The sequence below is a fragment of the Catharus ustulatus genome, chromosome 3, assembly GCF_009819885.2.
Source record: "Catharus ustulatus isolate bCatUst1 chromosome 3, bCatUst1.pri.v2, whole genome shotgun sequence".
NCBI lineage: Eukaryota > Metazoa > Chordata > Aves > Passeriformes > Turdidae > Catharus > Catharus ustulatus.
In genome coordinates, this window is record NC_046223.1 from 17,138,974 (window position 1) to 17,157,167 (window position 18,194).

Here is an 18,194-nt window from a genome sequence, read left to right on the forward strand (position 1 = left end):
CGCTCCAGGTCACATCTTGGAGATGACTTTCCTAAGCACTGCTTCTGCAGCCCCAGAGGGAAATCTTGGAGAGGGATAAATTCCCTACAAATTCCCTCCCTTACAGTCCAGGTTTCTACTGAGCCCAGCTCAGCAACATGATCTCTTGTCTCTGTGAGCACTGATGTGGCCTTAGATAAAGCACTGAATCCTTTTGTGGCCTCAGTTTTTTCCACCTGTGAGTCTCTTTCATGAGGTGAATGGCTGAAAAGCAGATAGTTTATTTTAATCCATACTTTCAGGCTTTGAAGCCTGATCATTCTGTCACTGGCTTAGGATTTCAGTTTCCAGTTCCAAACAGTAGAGCTCTGTTAGTTTATTGCCTTGAAATTTGCCAGTTTTAAAGCAATAGTTGTCTCATTCAAAGCAGGAGGTAATCTCATGCCTTCCATTTACTACTCTACCTACAACTGCAAGTTCTTCTTACAAAGGGTGCAAAGTATTGTCCCTTAAGCTTTAAGAAAGGAGAATGATACATGAAATCTGTTTAAAATTGCAAGATAAAAGTGAAATTTCATGTGCAAACACATATCCAGGATTTTTTTCTCTTTACTTTTAGCTGCTTGATAAAATCAGAATAAAAGCTTCTTCACTTATAAGCAGTAGGATAGACCACAAACTTCTAAAGCAAGAGAGTCTTCTGGTCAAGTGATACCAGTAATTTCATTAGCTCCTCTATGAGAAGAGGAGGCTCTTGAACATATAATTTGTTGTGATTATTAATTTCTTTTCCCCCTGAAATTATGTATCTATAAAGTGGCTGTCAGACAATGAGGCACCAGCATTCAGGCTCCAGATCATTCAAAATTTTTAAGTACCAGCAGATCCCCCTGGTTGAGGTTTTAGATCAATAAATTACCTGCTCACAGGGCCCCATCTTTGACTAACACTCCTCAAAAGGCAATTGACTGTCATTGGCACATGCACGTGTTCCTTGGTGTACCCAGAGAAAACAACTGTGGAACACCACAACTGCAGCATCTAGACCACAAACATATAATTTTCTGGGACCCTGAATCACAGCTCACTTGTCAGAGGAAAGTGAAACAAATTCTCTATCTGTAGCTTTTTAGCAGGGCTAGTTTTGGACCTGGCGCCTGACATAGAGGCAAGAGACACATTTTAGTGGTATTTTGTGCAAGCATCTTAACCTGTCATGAAAAAAAAATCAAAACCTGTACTGAAGTTAGGATTTTTTCAAGTTTTTCCTTTAAAAAGTCTCTAAATTCATTCAGCCTGGTCTTTAAATGTGAAGCTGTTAAGCAGAGAGTTACTTCCCTGTGTTTCCCCCCTCTGCAGAACTTGATTATATTTCATTGTACAGCCTGAGGCTGGGATACAAAGAAAATGACAAATTATAATGTGTCCTGAATTCCCACTGAAACAGCTTGGCTCGGTATCCAACGGAATTCATGTCATGGCCATTTGCTATCTAGGATGTAAACAAGTCACAGCAGCAGAAGGAGTCATCTAAGTAGCAATCCCTGCCTGAAGGCCAGAAAAAGTTCACTGTCAATGAGCAAGTAAGGGCATAAATAAAAAGCTATTACTTGCACAGAATATTTCATTCCCTTTTTCCAAATTAATGTTTTATGAGTTTTCAGATGTCTCATACCCTGCATGCATTTTCTTTGCCGTTCTTTCTTACCTTGAATATGTACAGCACCTGTGATTCCATGTGTTGGTACTCCACAGAGACCTCTTTGGCTACCACTTCTCTCCAACCTGCCCTTCTCCATTTCATGTGTTTGTGATTCAAACTGACCTTAGCACAGACACTGCACTGATGAAGGGAAGCTGCTCTGATTTTATTGGAAAATCAAGGAAATCAGGGGGCAGAGGTTACTTCTACTTAAACCTGCCATTTTGGATATTATTACAATGGCAGACCACTCAGAAGGTTTAGGCCTTAGTAAGATTAAGATATAACTTGTGCATATGAGATGGAGAACAGACAAGTCCAGTGAAGCTGAAGCACTCTGAGAATGAGTCTCTCCTTTTATGTGGGTGAGGAAGTAGGGAAAAGCTGTCAGATGTTAAAGTTATTCTTAACCAAATATTTTCAAACCTTCAGAATTAAATATCTTTCAAGAAAAATCTAAATGAGTTCTTTTTCTTTAACTCAGATTTTTCATCCATTAATAGCAAGTGAATCAGTAACTTGATAAAAGTTATGAAGCAGATGGAGTCATCTCTAGCTTCAAAACCAGGTGTAAATCAGCCAGATATTACAGTTTAAACTTTTGGGTGAAATTCCAAACTGGTATTATAAATAACAAAAGAATTGAAGTCTACTCTGTATGTATGGACCTCTACCGAGTTTAGGAGGAAATCTCAGAAGCCAAACAGATCAGCTACTCAATTTAAAGATTCACATGAATCTTAAACATGAGTTTGTTTCAATGATTGCTTCTATGCTAGCAAAGTTGACTAGCCAACTTCTACCAGAAAGGAAGCATAAAAAGAGAAAATACTTTTCAACAGTCAGCAGAGTTATCCTTTAATGTCAGATGGCTTTGCTGAGCTCAAAACTGCCAGAGGTTAGAATTTGTTTCTGTAAGTACAGTTTTTGATAAAGAAAGAAGCAGAAGGATTAGTGTGTACAAGACAGGAACCTTAAGAGCATAGCAAGGCATGGCAACAGGTTGCTACTTCATCATTTTGCTTTCAGGAAGACTCCTCTGGGCTGTACCTGGATAAAAACAGATCCCATGATTTTTTCATGCATTTTTGCTTGGAAAGCAAACTGGCCCCTATAGAATTGATTATTAATTATTTTTTGGTCACTCAATATGTTATCAGAAAATCAAACTTTATAGGTTCCTATCCTAGCTGCCATCTGCTCTTTTGACTGACATGTGCATGTAGTCCTCCAACCATGTAGCACAGCCTGAGTCCCTCCTTTCAGGAATCAGACACTTGTATTCCTTATCTCACCTGCTAAGGCGTTTAACATCCTTAAATATTCAAAGAAGCAGAGTGAAAATTACCCTATAACCCAATGATTATGAGATTTATTTGAAAGATAAAGAGGACATTACTTCCTGTCCCAGCTAAAATCCATAAAATGTGCCAGTGCAACCTCAGGAGAGACTTGGATAATCACCTTATTCTGAACTAGACCAGAACTCCAGACCACAAGCTCGCAAACTCTTTATGGAAATAGAAAATTTGCCTTCAAATTCACAGAAGAACCAGTCCTGGGTTGATTGTATCTTGAGTGAATCCTATAAGTTCTGGGTCTCTGGATAATAAATATACTACTGATACCTCTGTTACTTAAAATGTTACAGTTTTAAAACTAGGTCCATTACTTACCTAACATGCTTGGACTCATTAATCAATATTTTCCAGGGATGATTTTTTTTGTGTGAATTTGTCACAGAAAGTAAAATAGCCAGAATTATATGCATCCCTTTTCAGTAAAGTTTTAACTTTTGCCCTGTCTTGCTGCTCTGCAATGAAAGATTATTGAACCAAAATCCCAGATACTGTTAACTAAAAAGAGAAGTACAAAACTGCTAAAACAAACTCACCCTTTCTGTAAAACAGAGCCCTGCCCATCTGTGTTAGTAAATAATATAAGTTTTCATGTCAGTCTTGTACCACACAAAGCATATTACATGTGATAAGAGGAAGTATGTTGAGTTTTTTTTGCAGTAAGTTTTATCCATATGTTGAGTGATTTGGTAAACTACTTATATAGAATTTGTTATAGATAAATTTGCTGAAGCCTCAGGCACAAGCTGTGAACTTCCACCAGATATACTGAACTTTCCACCCTGTCAAATAAGAGAAGACCCTAGAGCTGGTTCATGACAGAAGATAAGGAATTCATTAACAGAAGCTGCAGCCTTAGAAATAAGAAACATCCTAGCTAGAGGCAAGCAAGGGACACAATGAAAAATGGGAATACCTCCCAGAGCCTCATATGGGAGACAACTGGTCCAAACAGTCACATGAAGGTTGGGGAATTGAGATTGTTTGAGTATAATCAACCAGGGACTTCCTTGTTCAAGGTCCCTCTTTGGAGGCACCCAGCTCCAGCTATTACACCATTTTAAAAAAGTGCTTTTACAGAGGAGTCTATCTTTCAATTTATGAATTCAGCAGAAACCTAGAGTCAAAGCCTGCCATGGTGGCTGACATGTGTAGTTTCTGTATCTGGAAAAACATGAATTTACTAGCAGAGACACACCACCAGTGCTATGTTGAAATATTAATTTGTGCCTGCAATGAACGCTCTGCAAAGTAATTTCTAGCATGGCACTTCCATCAGGCTGGTGAATCTGTGTGTCTGATCCCGAGTTAACACACACACACAGTTCGGCACCTCATCCTGCTTCTGCCTCTTTGAAGCTGTCATTTACTCCTGCAAGGATATCTGACTGTGACTCAAACAGCAACACGCTTTTCTCTAGGGGTCATCCATCTCTGATTTTACAATTTCTACACAGACTAATTGGTCACAAAGCAGAACAAGCATCATGATGTTTCCTTGGCCATTAATAAGTAAAGAGATGTTAGCAAACAGCAGGCTGTAGAGAGATCCTTTTCAGCTAAGACAGGAACAAAAATCAAATTTTTAGGAAAAAGAAATTAAAATAATAACAAAGCCAATCAGTACCTGTAAAGCTAAAAGACTGTGAAAGACAAAAAACTCCAACACCTCCTTGAAGCTCAAAGATAGAAGCCTTTGATAATGGCTTTTTAAAAACCTGACGCGTCAGTTTTGAGCATAGCTCATCTTTTTCTGACAGCTCTTTTGTCTAAGCAGAACCATTTGGGAAACCCTTTTCTCTGCTTGATAAATCTGAATCACTTTTTACCACACTTGCAAAAAGCTGATGAAAATATCTGTGTTGTTCAGGAGTAAAATGACAACCAAAATGCTGAAAGATGACATATGTTTTGTGTTAGGCTGCCATGCAGATATATCTGACACCTCAAACATTAGATCACTTCTCTGTTTTGTGTAAGAAACCTTATGCCAACAATATTCAGCACTGTAAAGCAGCAAAAGCAGAAGGATCAGCCATAGAACTCAGCAGGTTTGTAGGTGGATAAGCAGGCATATGCACAGCCCAGGCTCTTGCTCAGGTAAGCCATGCTTTTTGTTCCTTGAGTGGAAGATGGTGGTTTTTTTAGGACCTTTTGGTTCGAAGTAAGAACTCTCATTTCCAGTATCTATGGGTGAATGCAAGCCATGTGGTCTCCTCAAGCTGGGAGTGATGCTCTGCTAAACGGCTGGCTAAATATTTTCTGCTTTTTCACATTTTCTCACCGACATTTTCAGTACATTCCTCTGCCAACACAGCTGCAAGTGCCATGCTGCCTTGTGGAAACAGCTATACATGGAGGGAGAAAAGACAAAACCAAGCCCTGTGGATAACATATGCCAGGGAGGCATTGGCTACTTTTCCACTGGGCTCACCACGGGATACAAGGTGGCAGCAAGTGGCAAAAGCAGAGCCACCCTCCTGATCTGTGAATATGAACAACAGACCTGCTACAAGTACACCCAATGTCTGAAAATAACAGGCAAGCTTGTTCCTCTAAGCATGCTCCATCCCATGGCGGCATTTAGTTTGCATCCATGATCAGTACAACTCCACCTTGTGAACTCTGCCCTTTCCCCTGGTACAGACAGAATTACCCCCACAAGGAAGAGCCATTTATGGCATACGGGCACCAAAGTGTGTCTGAACATACAGCTGAGGCTAAATGATGTTTCACTACTTACAGTGAAATGAAAATGCATTCAACCCTTCTTTAATTATAGAGTAGAACACTACAGAAATGCCATTATGAGGTTTTAGAGCTCTATTTTGAAACTTTTAGAAGGAAATAAGGTTTCAATATTACTAATATGAAGCATTATTGGTTCAAAGAAGCTGCAAGTCCATGGTGCTGACATTGTTCCTGTGAATTTAATGTCCACTGAGTGTGTCATTAAAGAACATAATTTCAAATTGTAACAATGTCTAAAATGATAGAGAAGCATGTAATTTCAAGCTTTTAACTAGTTTCCTAGATGATCCCAGGTCAAACCAATGTTCTCCACACCAATAAAGTCTGTAACTTTATTTCTTTATTAGCAGAAAATAAATGAAATCTGCTAGAAGTTGTGTATCACTCATGTTAAGTTCTTCCTAGAAACAGAAAACATGTTTTTTTACATACCAAATCAACACCATTCTATTGTAACAGCCCACAGGCTAGATCAGCTGTGACATAAACACTTTGAATAATGAACTCTCAATATTCATTTTTCTTGATATATTTGCCCTATAGACAACCATACAGCTGACAATCCACCACTCCTAACTGTTTGTAGGCTGGCAGATGGGAGGATGCTGGAGGTAAAATGTGCAGAGGTGTAGAAAAAGTGATAAGGCACCTTCAAGACAGTTGAAGAAAGATCCTAAAGTATCTCAGTTTCACAGCACATGTTAGAAAGTACTCAGGCACAGCAAGTTCTGAGAAAACTCAGGCTGCTATCTATCTTCTGCTGTATGTTATTGGACTACTGACTCCTGAAGAGAGGGTAGAAAACCAGAGGAATTACAAAGACACAGGAGCTGGTCAAAGACAAGTTACTTGCTCTACTCATTTTTCATCTTAGAAGTTTTCTCCTTCCTTTCCCCCTCTGCCACATGCTACATTACATTTTGATTAAAGTTTTAAACCAACTACACATTTCATAATTCTTTAAGACATCTAGCTATTCAGACTATACTTCCTTTGCATTTTTGATCAGGACACTGGAAGTGATGAAGCACCAAGAGCATGTTAAGAAGCTGCTGCAGAACTGGTGTAGGTGAGCCCAGAAATATCAAATGGTGCACTCCAGACAGACACCCAGGGAAGCAGCATCTGTTATGGGGGATACAGGTCTTTTGATAGCACCAAATGAGTCTGTTAGTGCTAAGTCTCAGACATTGAAGTTCAAACCAATCAGTGCTTCTGGAAAAGGATGGTACAACCTGGGGATTAGGATTTACTCACTGCACATATCTCCCTCATCTTCTCCCTCAGCACAGTCCTGGATGAAGTCACATGCCTGCCCCAGCCTGATCACTGTTCCATTCCAGCAGCTGAAGGAACCCTCCAGAGCCATTTTTGAGAGAGAAGCAGATCCTAGAGAAAAAGAAAAAAACCAACAAAAACACTTCAGATAACCAAATTACCTTCCTTTCAACCAACAGGTCATAGCATCCTGCATAACACTGAAGGGATGAACACTTTGTGAAATCTCAATTCAATACTTGCCTGATTTTTTTTTTTTAACCTATTTAATCTTGTCAAATGTCTAATGGTCCACCTAATAGAGAATTTCAGTTCTCTGGGTCTTTCTGGTGCTATAATATGGAAGGCAGCTTTGACCTCTGGAGGGCTTAAATCCTGCAGCCTGCTCTAGTACTTCTCAAGAACAACACAATACACATGAAGGTTTTTAACTGTGTGTGAGTTTACTGTTGCACTGATAGTCCTGAAGGCTGATATCCTCTCTGTTTAGCTCAGGAGTAACATGGCTACAGGATTTAGAAAGAGCACAAGCGTTCATCATGCTCTCCTGCATTACATTTGCTTTGGGTGTATTGCATTGTGATATTCTCTGCAGGAAAGAAAGCAGTTTAATCTGTACTTGTAATTTTCTTTCTCTTCTGTGCCTACTCCTGCTCCTGTATCCTGCACTCCCTTGAGTCAGGGAGCCCACACCAGGCTACATCTACCAAGAGACACAAGCCACCAGTTTATTTTACCTATGCTAAGCAGCAAAAGACATCTAGCAATGTGGAAAGGAGACATCTCTTATGAAATGAGGTCACCAAACATTACAATTACAGGTTGGTATCATCCACTCAAAAATGATCCTGAGTAATTTTCCCTAAGAACTATCCTTTTCTGGAGGCACTTGATTCCCTTGAGAGCTGAGAAGTCAGGTATCAAGTAGCATGCCAGGTATCATTTTCCTTACTGTAGGAATTATTTCATCCCAAGTCCTTTGTGATGGAACTTAGGACAACTCCTTCTTTTTTTAATTTTTTTTTTTAATTTTTTAATTTTTTTTTTAAGAGGCCTATGCTCTAGATCAGATACCTGGAGGTGGTGGGAAGTAGTTCAGTAACATCCTGGAGTCAGTGTGTATGGAGGAGTCTAAGTTTGAGGAATGCCAGAATTGCTTCCACACAAATCTGAGTGCGGATGCAGTTCACTGACACCTTCCTGAATCTGACAAGACATGCTTCCAGTCACTGCTGGAAGACAAGCCTGGAAGAACAAAGAGATCTGTGCTGTGAATTCCCCACTGCAGCAATAACTGCCCTGTCTCATATTAGATGGGTAAATGCTCCAGATTAAGCCAAAGCCTCTGGGCAGAGAGAGCCATTGTTTGCCTAATTCATCCATGCTCACTAAACAGTGCAGCTACATCGTGTTCTCTGGTACTACAGGGAGTTGGATATCACTGGTGATTCAATTAGATATGCACTTGATATTTTTATTTATATTGCCTGCCAAAACTAAAAATTAATGAGGCATGTAGGAAAACAACTGCTCTTTCTCTTCCAGCTTATTTTATGGTGCAAATCATTCAGGAGTGGGGGAATACATGCCACACTTTATTCATGAAGGACGATGGATCCTGTAAAGGGTGCTCTGTGTTATTGTCAGGTCAATTTTTTTCCCTTCCTTAGAGCAATTCTGGCTTGCTACACACAGACTACACAAGGCCCTTGTAATCCAGTCCAAGTCAAGGCATGACTACAGAGGAGAAGTTTTGCAGGAAAAATTGACCAGGTAACTTGGAGCTGGCTGCTGACAATTTCTGTGGGCTCCTTGGTGAGGGTTTAAGGCAGTTAGATGGTATCTCCCTTGGCTTTGCTGAATTTCCTACACAAAATGTACCCTCAGAGACATGGCTGAGAGCCTTCCCTATGCGAGGTGCAAAGCTCTTCACATGCCACAAGCCAGACACTTGGGGCTCGGGTCAGTGTGCAAATGGGCACTACAAAACTGTAAGAAGGGAGTCTGGTAACTCAGTAGGTGATCCCTTCTCCTAGGGGCGTGCAATGAGCCTGAATAGCACACGGTTGTTGGAAGCACCACCTGAAGAAAAGTTAGGAGACATGTCCCAGAGCACTTCCATGGGTTAGCAACATCATGACTCTCTTAAAAGATCCTTAAGTTCTACTGAAATTCAGAATTACTCGTCTCTCTGAATTACCCCACAGATGGTTTTGAACCCCATGTTTAGTACCAGCTTTCATATCCCACTCAGTTTATCTGCAATCTTTTCAGCAATGCCCATGTTTTACTTCAGGAGCTGCAGAGATACACAGAGATTCAGAGGAGTGGTTATTGTAGGCAATGGTGTTGTTCTGTTTACTAAATTAATTATAACTTTTTAAAGGCACTCACTTTTCCAAGCACACAACTGCATTAGCACTAATTATAATGGAACCAAGGCATCCAAGAGAACCAACTTGCCTTCCCAGGTGTTTTTGTTGCAGCCTAGGGGCACAAATCTCCTGAAGCCAACTGACTGTAGTATTTGAAATATGTCAGTTGCAACTGGGAATCAGGCAATTTCAGGAGCTATTCCTCCAAAACAAAGCAGTAGATTTGCATGCTCATTCATCTCTGTGGAGACGGGGTCTGAATTAGCTCAGATTTGCATTAAACCAATATATATGTGCTCCTTGTATAGGTTAGAGAACACAAATAGCAAAGCTGCAGCCAGGGAAATGGCTGGGCTCTGTTAACAGTGCATGATTTATTCCCATCTTGTTTGCTTGCTTACTGTGAGCACAAAGGCAAAATGAATTGGAGAAAGGAGATGATTAACTAGTAAAACAAACAGATAACCAAAAAAGCCCAAATACAAATAATCCTTTTAATGGGCCACTTAATGCAGATGTTTGCATCCAAGCTCAAGGAAACTCAAATTTTAATTAAAATACTTTGCAAGAAAAACAGACATTTGATCTTTTCAGTTCCCAGGCCCAATTACTCCTGGCAAAGTGAACTAGAATGACCTGGATTGCTGAGTGAAGTGGCCTCAAGTCACACACAGAAGATGTGTTAGGAAAGGAAAATGAATGGTATCAAGTAAGTATCAGAGTAAAATTTGTGGGAGACATCCTTTATATTTACAGCAGTGTTTATGTAGCCAGTGGCATCCATAAATTACAGCAGTAATTAAGCTGTACCATGGCTGGCTTGGAGGCCTATAAATCGTTATTTAAACAGCAGCATTAAATAAATGGCATTTCAGGCTCTAAATTGAAAGTAGAAACAACTCCTTGGAGAACAAGTGCTTACTTTGTACCTCACAGGTCCTGCTTCTCACTGCCCTGGCAGTGTTCAAACCCAGTTGCAGATCCTGGACAGAAACGACAGCCTGGAACCTTTACTGCTCATGCTTTTGGACTTGTTTTCCATATATCAGGATGGAAAGTGGAAAATCATGTGGCACAGCTTATGCAGTATCAGCAACTTACTACCTGCACTGTGGGACCCAAGGGGCTGTATTTCAATTCTCAACAGATTTTTCTCTGACTTGGTTTTCCTCTTCTCTCCTTCCCTGTTCCTTGATGAGCAGAGAAATCACAGTGTGCTGGCAAGCCCTGGTGAGTCTGTCTCTGAGGAAGATCACTGCAAAATGGGAAACTTCACCTTCCTGCTACCACACTTGGCCAGGTGGGATGGAAGAAATTCTTACAGGCATCCACAAAAATATCTCTTATCTGGCAAATTGGCTACGCTACTAATTATCATGCAGGGTTTAATGAAGCTGAACATAATTATACCTTCACATACTACATTCAACTTCTTAGACCATAATTTTTAATTCTACCAAAAGTTTTCGGGACAAACACAGTTGTGTGAAACGCTCCTGCTGAGCACATATTAAAACAGAAGAGCTTAATAGGAAAATACTTCGCTGCTCTTTAAAAATTGTCTCATTTGTACTCTGCAAAAATTCCAAAGACCTGGGATAAATGTACAGCCTTGTCACATTTTATCAGCAAACAGCTTCTCTCTGGGCTATACTTGAGGAGTCCTCTTGTACAGAGTTGAGTTTATTTCAGTGATTCTCAAGGCAACACCCTATATGCCCACAATGTGGAAAATTTCCATTTTGAACTGCATATATGTAGCAAAAATACCTATCCATGGAAGTCCACCATATTTATCAAACCATATGCATTACCTCTCAAAACAGAGAAAGTTTCCTACTATTTGATTGCATCTCTTAAAAAACCTGTTTTTTCAATGGGCTAGTGCTGCTGCTTAATATGCCTCCACTAAATGTCACTAAAAATCTGGGATTGTACAACCTTGTTGATGATGTGTGCCCACCACAAGTATTTGTCATTAACTTCTCAATTATACCTGTCCCTCCTTTGGCTTGAGTTCAAAGCTTTGACTCAGATATTTACAAAAGCATTACTTGGGGGATTGAAAGGTCGTGTGAAAACAGAAAAGTTGCTGTCTAGCTATAAAAGGATAGTGAGAATTTGGGAGAGTTTCTGATTATTGATTTTTCCAATGACTCCATTTCTGACAGTTATATATTTCCTCATTCTCTATCTTCAGTCCTCCAGCAGCACAGACATTCAAAGGCTGCTGGCTCACTTTGTGTTGAGGATAGCCACATTCCAGGACAAAGTAAATTTGCTATTGATACAAGTCACTAATACCCACCATTAAAAAATCAGAAGGTATGAAATAAAAGAGGAAAGAAAGTGAGAGAAGTGAAAGATAAGTTCATGTTTGAGGGGAGCAATGCCATCCTTGGCAAATGGCCACTGAACTCCACATGATACAGGGCAGATCACACAAATCAGAATGTTCACAGCAAGCTACACTGCTCTCATTTTCCAGCCACCCACCCCAGGACACCTGCAAGGAACCCGAGTAGTTGCAGCTGCAAATGAGACCAGTGAGAGAAATACTTGGAAAACACATTGTCCTCAAAAAATGCTTTGCAAAAAAAACAAAACAAAACAAAACAAAACAAAAAAAACCAAAGACAACAACAACAAAAAAAAGGCTGGATGCCATGTTTCTCACACCAGGCAGTCAAAATTGGTCAACACTTCATAATTTCTGACTTTAATATTTGTAACAGCATTGTTACTATAATTGCCCAAGGATGCGTTTGTAGGAAGAAGTGTTCTCTTTTTTGTTAGACTGCCTGATACAGGCAAAAATAACAGCCTGTGTTTGTAAATGCCTGAAAGCTCACCATTTTTCCTGTTGCATAAACTGCCTTTAATCTTCTTATTTCACTTCCTAAACATAAATGGGAATAAACTCATCACAAGAGCTCTGTGATGTTCATTTCATTAACATTTGTAAGGAACTGAGATGCTATGATAACAGGCATGAAAAAACCTGTAAGGAAATTATTTACTCTGTCTTCACAGTGCAGCTTGAATAATTTACAGTATAAAATGAACACACCTTTGATGAAGGCAGGACAGAGGGCAGCAAATAACTTCCCTTTGAGAGAGCATCCCCTGACCTGGACACTAAGGGTGCAGTATTTCCACAGCGAGCTACTACAATGGAAAACTTGCTCATTAGAGCAATGTAGAGACAGAATTTTCATCTCAAAGACAATGTCAACATTTCAAAATATATCTAACCAGAAAATAAAAATACCCAAAGTTCTCACAGAACAAAAGATTCAAATAAATTCTAGGTTAGAAAACTGACTTTAGAGATTTCAACACAAGGAATACTGTCATAAACCCCAGAAATCTGAAAACACTTGAATTTAGACAAAAATAAAATGTTGGGGAGGAAACTCAAGAGGGAACATACTGGTTTGGAACACACTCATGCCAATAATTCAGCCAGCTCAGTTCTAATGTGCTTTCCCTCTCTGCTGCTTTGAAGTAGGGATGCTGTATTTAATATACAAATTTTTAACATCTGCTCCTTCAGCATTGCCTAATGCCAGCAGGGTTGCTTACACAGAAGAGAGCTCTCAGCACACCTGAGGAGCTGGCACTTGCTCACTGCCACATTTCAGCAGCAAGAATTCTCTTCAGAGTTGCACAGCATTCAGACTATCCAGGCCCTCTGTGTTCTCTCAGAAATGTTTTTCACCAGGTCTAGTTGCTTTTCCTACCTTTTGGCTGAATGACTCCCTAACAGTAGTGTTGGTGAGATCTATCTTCCCTAAATTTGAAGAGAAAAATAGCTGCCTTAAAAAAACTACAATAAAATAAGAATGTGGAAAGAGAAAGTTAGATGGATTTCACACTTTCTCAATTTTCATTTTGGAAAGTTGGCTGAGGGTCTTCTTAGTTCCTGAGACAAAAAAAAAATATTTCAGTGCAGTAAATGACATGATGATGTTTTCCCCTATTAATCTTGCACAAAATCTAGCTGGTTTTTTTTTTAGCATGTATATTTTTCTGGTGATTTGTTAACAGTGAATAAGCAGCTCCAACTGCACATCCAAATGTTAACAGTAAACAAGTAAACAGCAGGGAACTTTATAACAAAAGAGTGATTTTCCGTCATACAGTGATACCTACATATTCTGTGCCAGCTATTAAATTGAAAAGAGCCAAAAGAGACAGAATACTTACTATAGGAAATACTGGGAAAACATAGTCATTGGACCTTTTATAAATTTCATCAACATAGTAGATCTTTAAGGCTTTTATCCATAAATATGAACATTCTGACTTAGAATAATCTAGTGGGATAGAGTAATTTTGCTAAAATCCCAAATCTCATTTCTTTTGGTTGCTTTTCATTGCCCTTGTTTCAATACCAGGGAGCATTTGCTGTTTGTTTCCCTTTTCTCTCGGATACAATTGCATCTTTCTAGGTACCACCGCATCTTTGTGAGATTAAAAAAATACCAACAAAAAATCCTTTCCCCTAGGTTCCATGTTTCTCCTAAAACAAGTGAATACTATTTATTTGTAACAGTAAGCAACTGTTAAAAGAAAAAAAATAAAAAATCCCCACAAAAACAAAGCCAAAAACCTCATTTCCGTGACTACCTGTGAATTTTTCAAAATTCATACCTTGTAGAGGGAAAATAAAAAGGTCTAAATTCTATTATTAGCTCTGCTGTTCACATCAGACTTTTCTGTGTCTGAATAGGCTTGGAGACCAGCTCTTATCAGGGAGCAATCTTTTCCATGGGAAACACCAGCACACTGATTGCTGGCTCACTGAAAGATGAATGCTGCTTGCCACATGCGGTGGGTGCTGACAAAATCATGAGGTGGTTAAGATCTCTAAACTTATTTACAGACAACAGGAACAGATTTAGCACAGGTCCTACCTCAGCATCAGACACAGAATTGAATGTGAAATAAAACAAGGCTGCTGAAGAAAAGACATGAAAATTGCACTTCCAAACCTCATGTGTACCTCTTGGGGAAACTGTAAGAGCTGATTAGATGGGAAATACATGCATTTTTCCATTTTTTGCTTCTTAGGAGGCTTAGTTCAAATCCATTTTCAATTACTGAAGTAAGTGTTATCTTTGCCTCTTCCAGTTCTGCAGTTCCAAGCACAACTAACACTGCCACTATACATAGTAGATGTTTTTCAATTCTTGGTTCTTAAAACCAGCACAGCTAGAAAACCACAAACATCAGTAACATTTTAAAGATGAGGAAACTGAGGTACTTCTCAACTGGTTCCAATCATGTATATGAGTCTGTAAATTGCCCAAACCAGACAATCTCTCTGATGCCTGCTGCTTCCTGTACCAGTTGGACTGAAGATGCCCAGATTCAAGGAAAAAGAAGAGACTGGAGAATATTTTCATAGCTCATCAAGAGCTGATTCCATGCAGGTCAGATATGACCTCTCTTTCAACCCGGCAACAGCAGCATCTTGGCAAGCTCTCTTTTAGCATTGCCAATCCAGTTAACAAGAGAGGTATATTCAGGTGCCTGGTCATGAAAAGCACAAATAAAGCTGTGAGCCTTAACTGTATTCAAACAGCATTCTAGATAGCAATGAGATTTTTCACTTCTAAAATGCAATTATCTTTCTGTAACTGTTTTAAGCAGTCTCTCTGCTTTAGCTGTCAGCAGTATTTAGGCTTTTGGCCTTACTACAGATGGGTTGCTGGGGGTGGCGGGTGGAATATCGCAAAACAGCACAACCCTGAGCATGCACATGTGGTCCCTCTCAGCAGAGTGCAGGGACTCATCCTCACACCACAGCCAATCCATCACTGTGCAAAGCAGTGGCCCCACAGTCAAAGAGCAATTGTTGTTCCAGGTAGAAGCAGAAGCTTGCTTGGGGAAGTACATTTCCTGTTGTGCCCCTTTCCACTGTGCCAACTTCTGCAGTTGTGTGAAGGCAAGCAGCTGATTCCCACTTTGCTTGAAAAGTGAGCAACAATACCTCAAACCCACAAATAATGAGCAAAATGAAATTGCTGCTGAATGTTTGCTGTGAGGGAGAGCAGTAGCTACAAGCAACAGGTTTGCCACTGGCAGGGACTTCATGTACATAGATGCTGCCAGCTTTTAGTTGTGGGGAATCAAAAGGAAACTCTCAGTGTCACCCTCTCTCCACACACTGCTGAACACCAGGAAGTTATGGATGCAGTGACTCATGGGTGACTCTTCCAGCTGGATGCACCAACAACTTCCAACATCTCAGTTCTCTGAAGCCAGTCCAGAGGGATGGAGAGCCAGCACAGTTCTGTGTGCTTGTGTTCCAGGCTGTGCTTCAAGGCCTTGCTATGCTTGAATGACATTATCCTAGGAGCAAAGCTGCTGAAGGTCAATGGCCCACAACATTAAAAAAAGCCTGGAGAAGGACTCCTTCCTGGAGTCCACATCTCTGCTCAAGGACTTCTATTAATGTTTGAATGTGCATGAAACTTATGAAAATTGGGAAAGCTTACTGAAAAAAATAGATGTCAGCGATCAAGTGTGTAAGCCAAGGTACAAACTGAAAATATCAGGGAAAAATGGAAGAAGGGATAATGTTACAACTCCAACATTACCACCCCGGTTTTAGGCAGACCCTCTACTCTCTCTTGTGGCATGCTAATTAATGCTTTCCATGTGAGATCACTTTCCAAAAGTATAGGGACATGCAGAGAGAGTTGCAAGAGTTGACCAGTATCAGTACAGAGAATAACCATGCCCTGAGGTTGAGGTACCTGTGGGCTGCCAGCCACAGTAGAACAGTTAGACTAATAGTGGAATAGTTAAATAATATTAAAATGGCTTTTGAATTTATTTTAAATACAGCAATAGGAATTTTAGCAAACAGTTGCATTGAGTGAAGATAGATCAAGGAGAGAAACCATGTCTTCTCCCTCTGACTCTAGGTTTTCTCTAAGACTTTTACCCATCAATGAACCATCAATCAGCTCTCGGGAGATTTTATACAATTACTCAGAGTGAGCAATTTTTTTAGCAGTTCTCATCTTTAAATTCAGCACCATAAAGTACATACCTACCCAAAATATAACTTTATATCCTCTTTGTCAATAAACTTTCTGTTCAGTGCAAGCTCCCCTTCAAGATTTCTCCCCCATTTTGCTAACTTGTTCAGTTGGCCATTAATTAATCACTTAATTACTATCAGCAGTAGTACTAAATTCTCACAAACTTGCTACTTTTGTAATTATGTAAAGTGCTCCTCCCAGCTGAGTAGGTTTCAGCAAAGCATAACACCTTGTTGACTTCAGATAAATCTATTTATAAAATGCAAATTTACCTTTCCTGGCAGGCAAATCCTTTATAACTGCTCAATGATTCATTATACAAAATAAAGAATTAGGAAGACACACAGCTCTTAATCAAGTCCTAGCAAACATAAATATTTTGGTAAAAAACAAGTGATAAAAAGAGAATATGAAATGGTAGCCCCACTGCAAAGTAAATGGGGTCTTGTGGCAGGCAGGGGTAGCAGAATACCCTCAAATAACAAGCCATAAATGCACAGTATTCCAAATGACTGGAAATCAAAAAATATTTAGGTGAAAAGAGAAATACAAGCCAATTTAACAGCCATAGGAAGGAATGAAATTATGTATATGCTCCACCAAACATCTACTATGGTGCAGTTTCAAAGAAGGTATTGGCAAAAAACATCACCAATTTAGGAGAGGGTTGCAATGAGCAAGCTGTACTGGACAGGACTCATTTGACAGTACAAACACATTGCATAAGAAAAAAAGAACCATCAAACTGTCTTTCGGCCATAAACTAGACTAAGGGATACCTAGAAGCTACTTTACACATGTTTACATTTGATCTTGAAGAATCAATTTGAAGGACCAAGAAATGATTGACGTTACTTTTTGTACATATTTCATTAAGAATTCTCTTTGTCAGTGGCTATCTGGACAAGGGAAGCCATCTTAGACACTCTTTCTGTTTCTTACTGTGCCCCACTGCTCACTGTATTTGTTCTTCCATTCACCTTAAGCTGCCCATGGTCCTCTCTGCACTATAGTAAAGTTATACTGAGTGCAAAGGTTTTATATGCCCACTATATATTTTTTACAAAGAGAATAGTTAAAATACCTGACTTCCAGGTCTCCCAGGGCTTTAACTTAATGGGATGTGGATGCAGTTCACCAGCCATAAAGAATGTCACTGGCTTACATCACTACCGTATCTCAAAGCCAGGAAGGTAACCCGTAAGACACAGGGAATCTTCATACAGAAAATTTACTGAAATACCAGCAACAAAATCAACTGCCCTGCTCCTTACTCCAGGGAAAAGGCCTTGCCTCCTTTTCCAGGATCTCTTGAGAGACAGCTCTTATGCAGCTGCAGTTACAGCAAAGGCTCTCAGCCTCAACTTGACTTGGACCATGCCCTTCGTTCCCTTCCCACAGGTCATTACTGCTGCTTTTTAGTGAGCAATATAATTTTAAACAGTCTGTCAATGTGGTACCACAAAGATGATAAAAGTGCCTTGCCCTAGCATCTAATGTGGATAAAATCAATGATCCAAGGTCCCCTGGGTGGTGACAGAGAGTCAGAAAGCTCAGAGGCCTCTGGGCCCACAGCAGCAGCTGCATTCTCTGTTCAGGAGAGCAGTAAGGCAGCTAAGGGAACTGAGACCTGGCAAAGACAAGGTGCCAGATCCAAGTTATCGGTCATCCAGGGTATTCTTGGAAATAAAAA

The 18,194-nt window shown here is 39.9% G+C and overlaps 1 protein-coding gene across 1 annotated transcript in view; it reads right to left on the reverse strand.

Moving 5' to 3' along the window:
* Positions 1–18,194, reverse strand: part of ALK (ALK receptor tyrosine kinase) — a 320,839-nt gene that overhangs the window by 74,991 nt on the left and 227,654 nt on the right. The window contains 1 exon segment of the mRNA XM_042779113.1: positions 7,048–7,179. Coding sequence (XP_042635047.1) covers positions 7,048–7,179 — 132 coding nt within the window.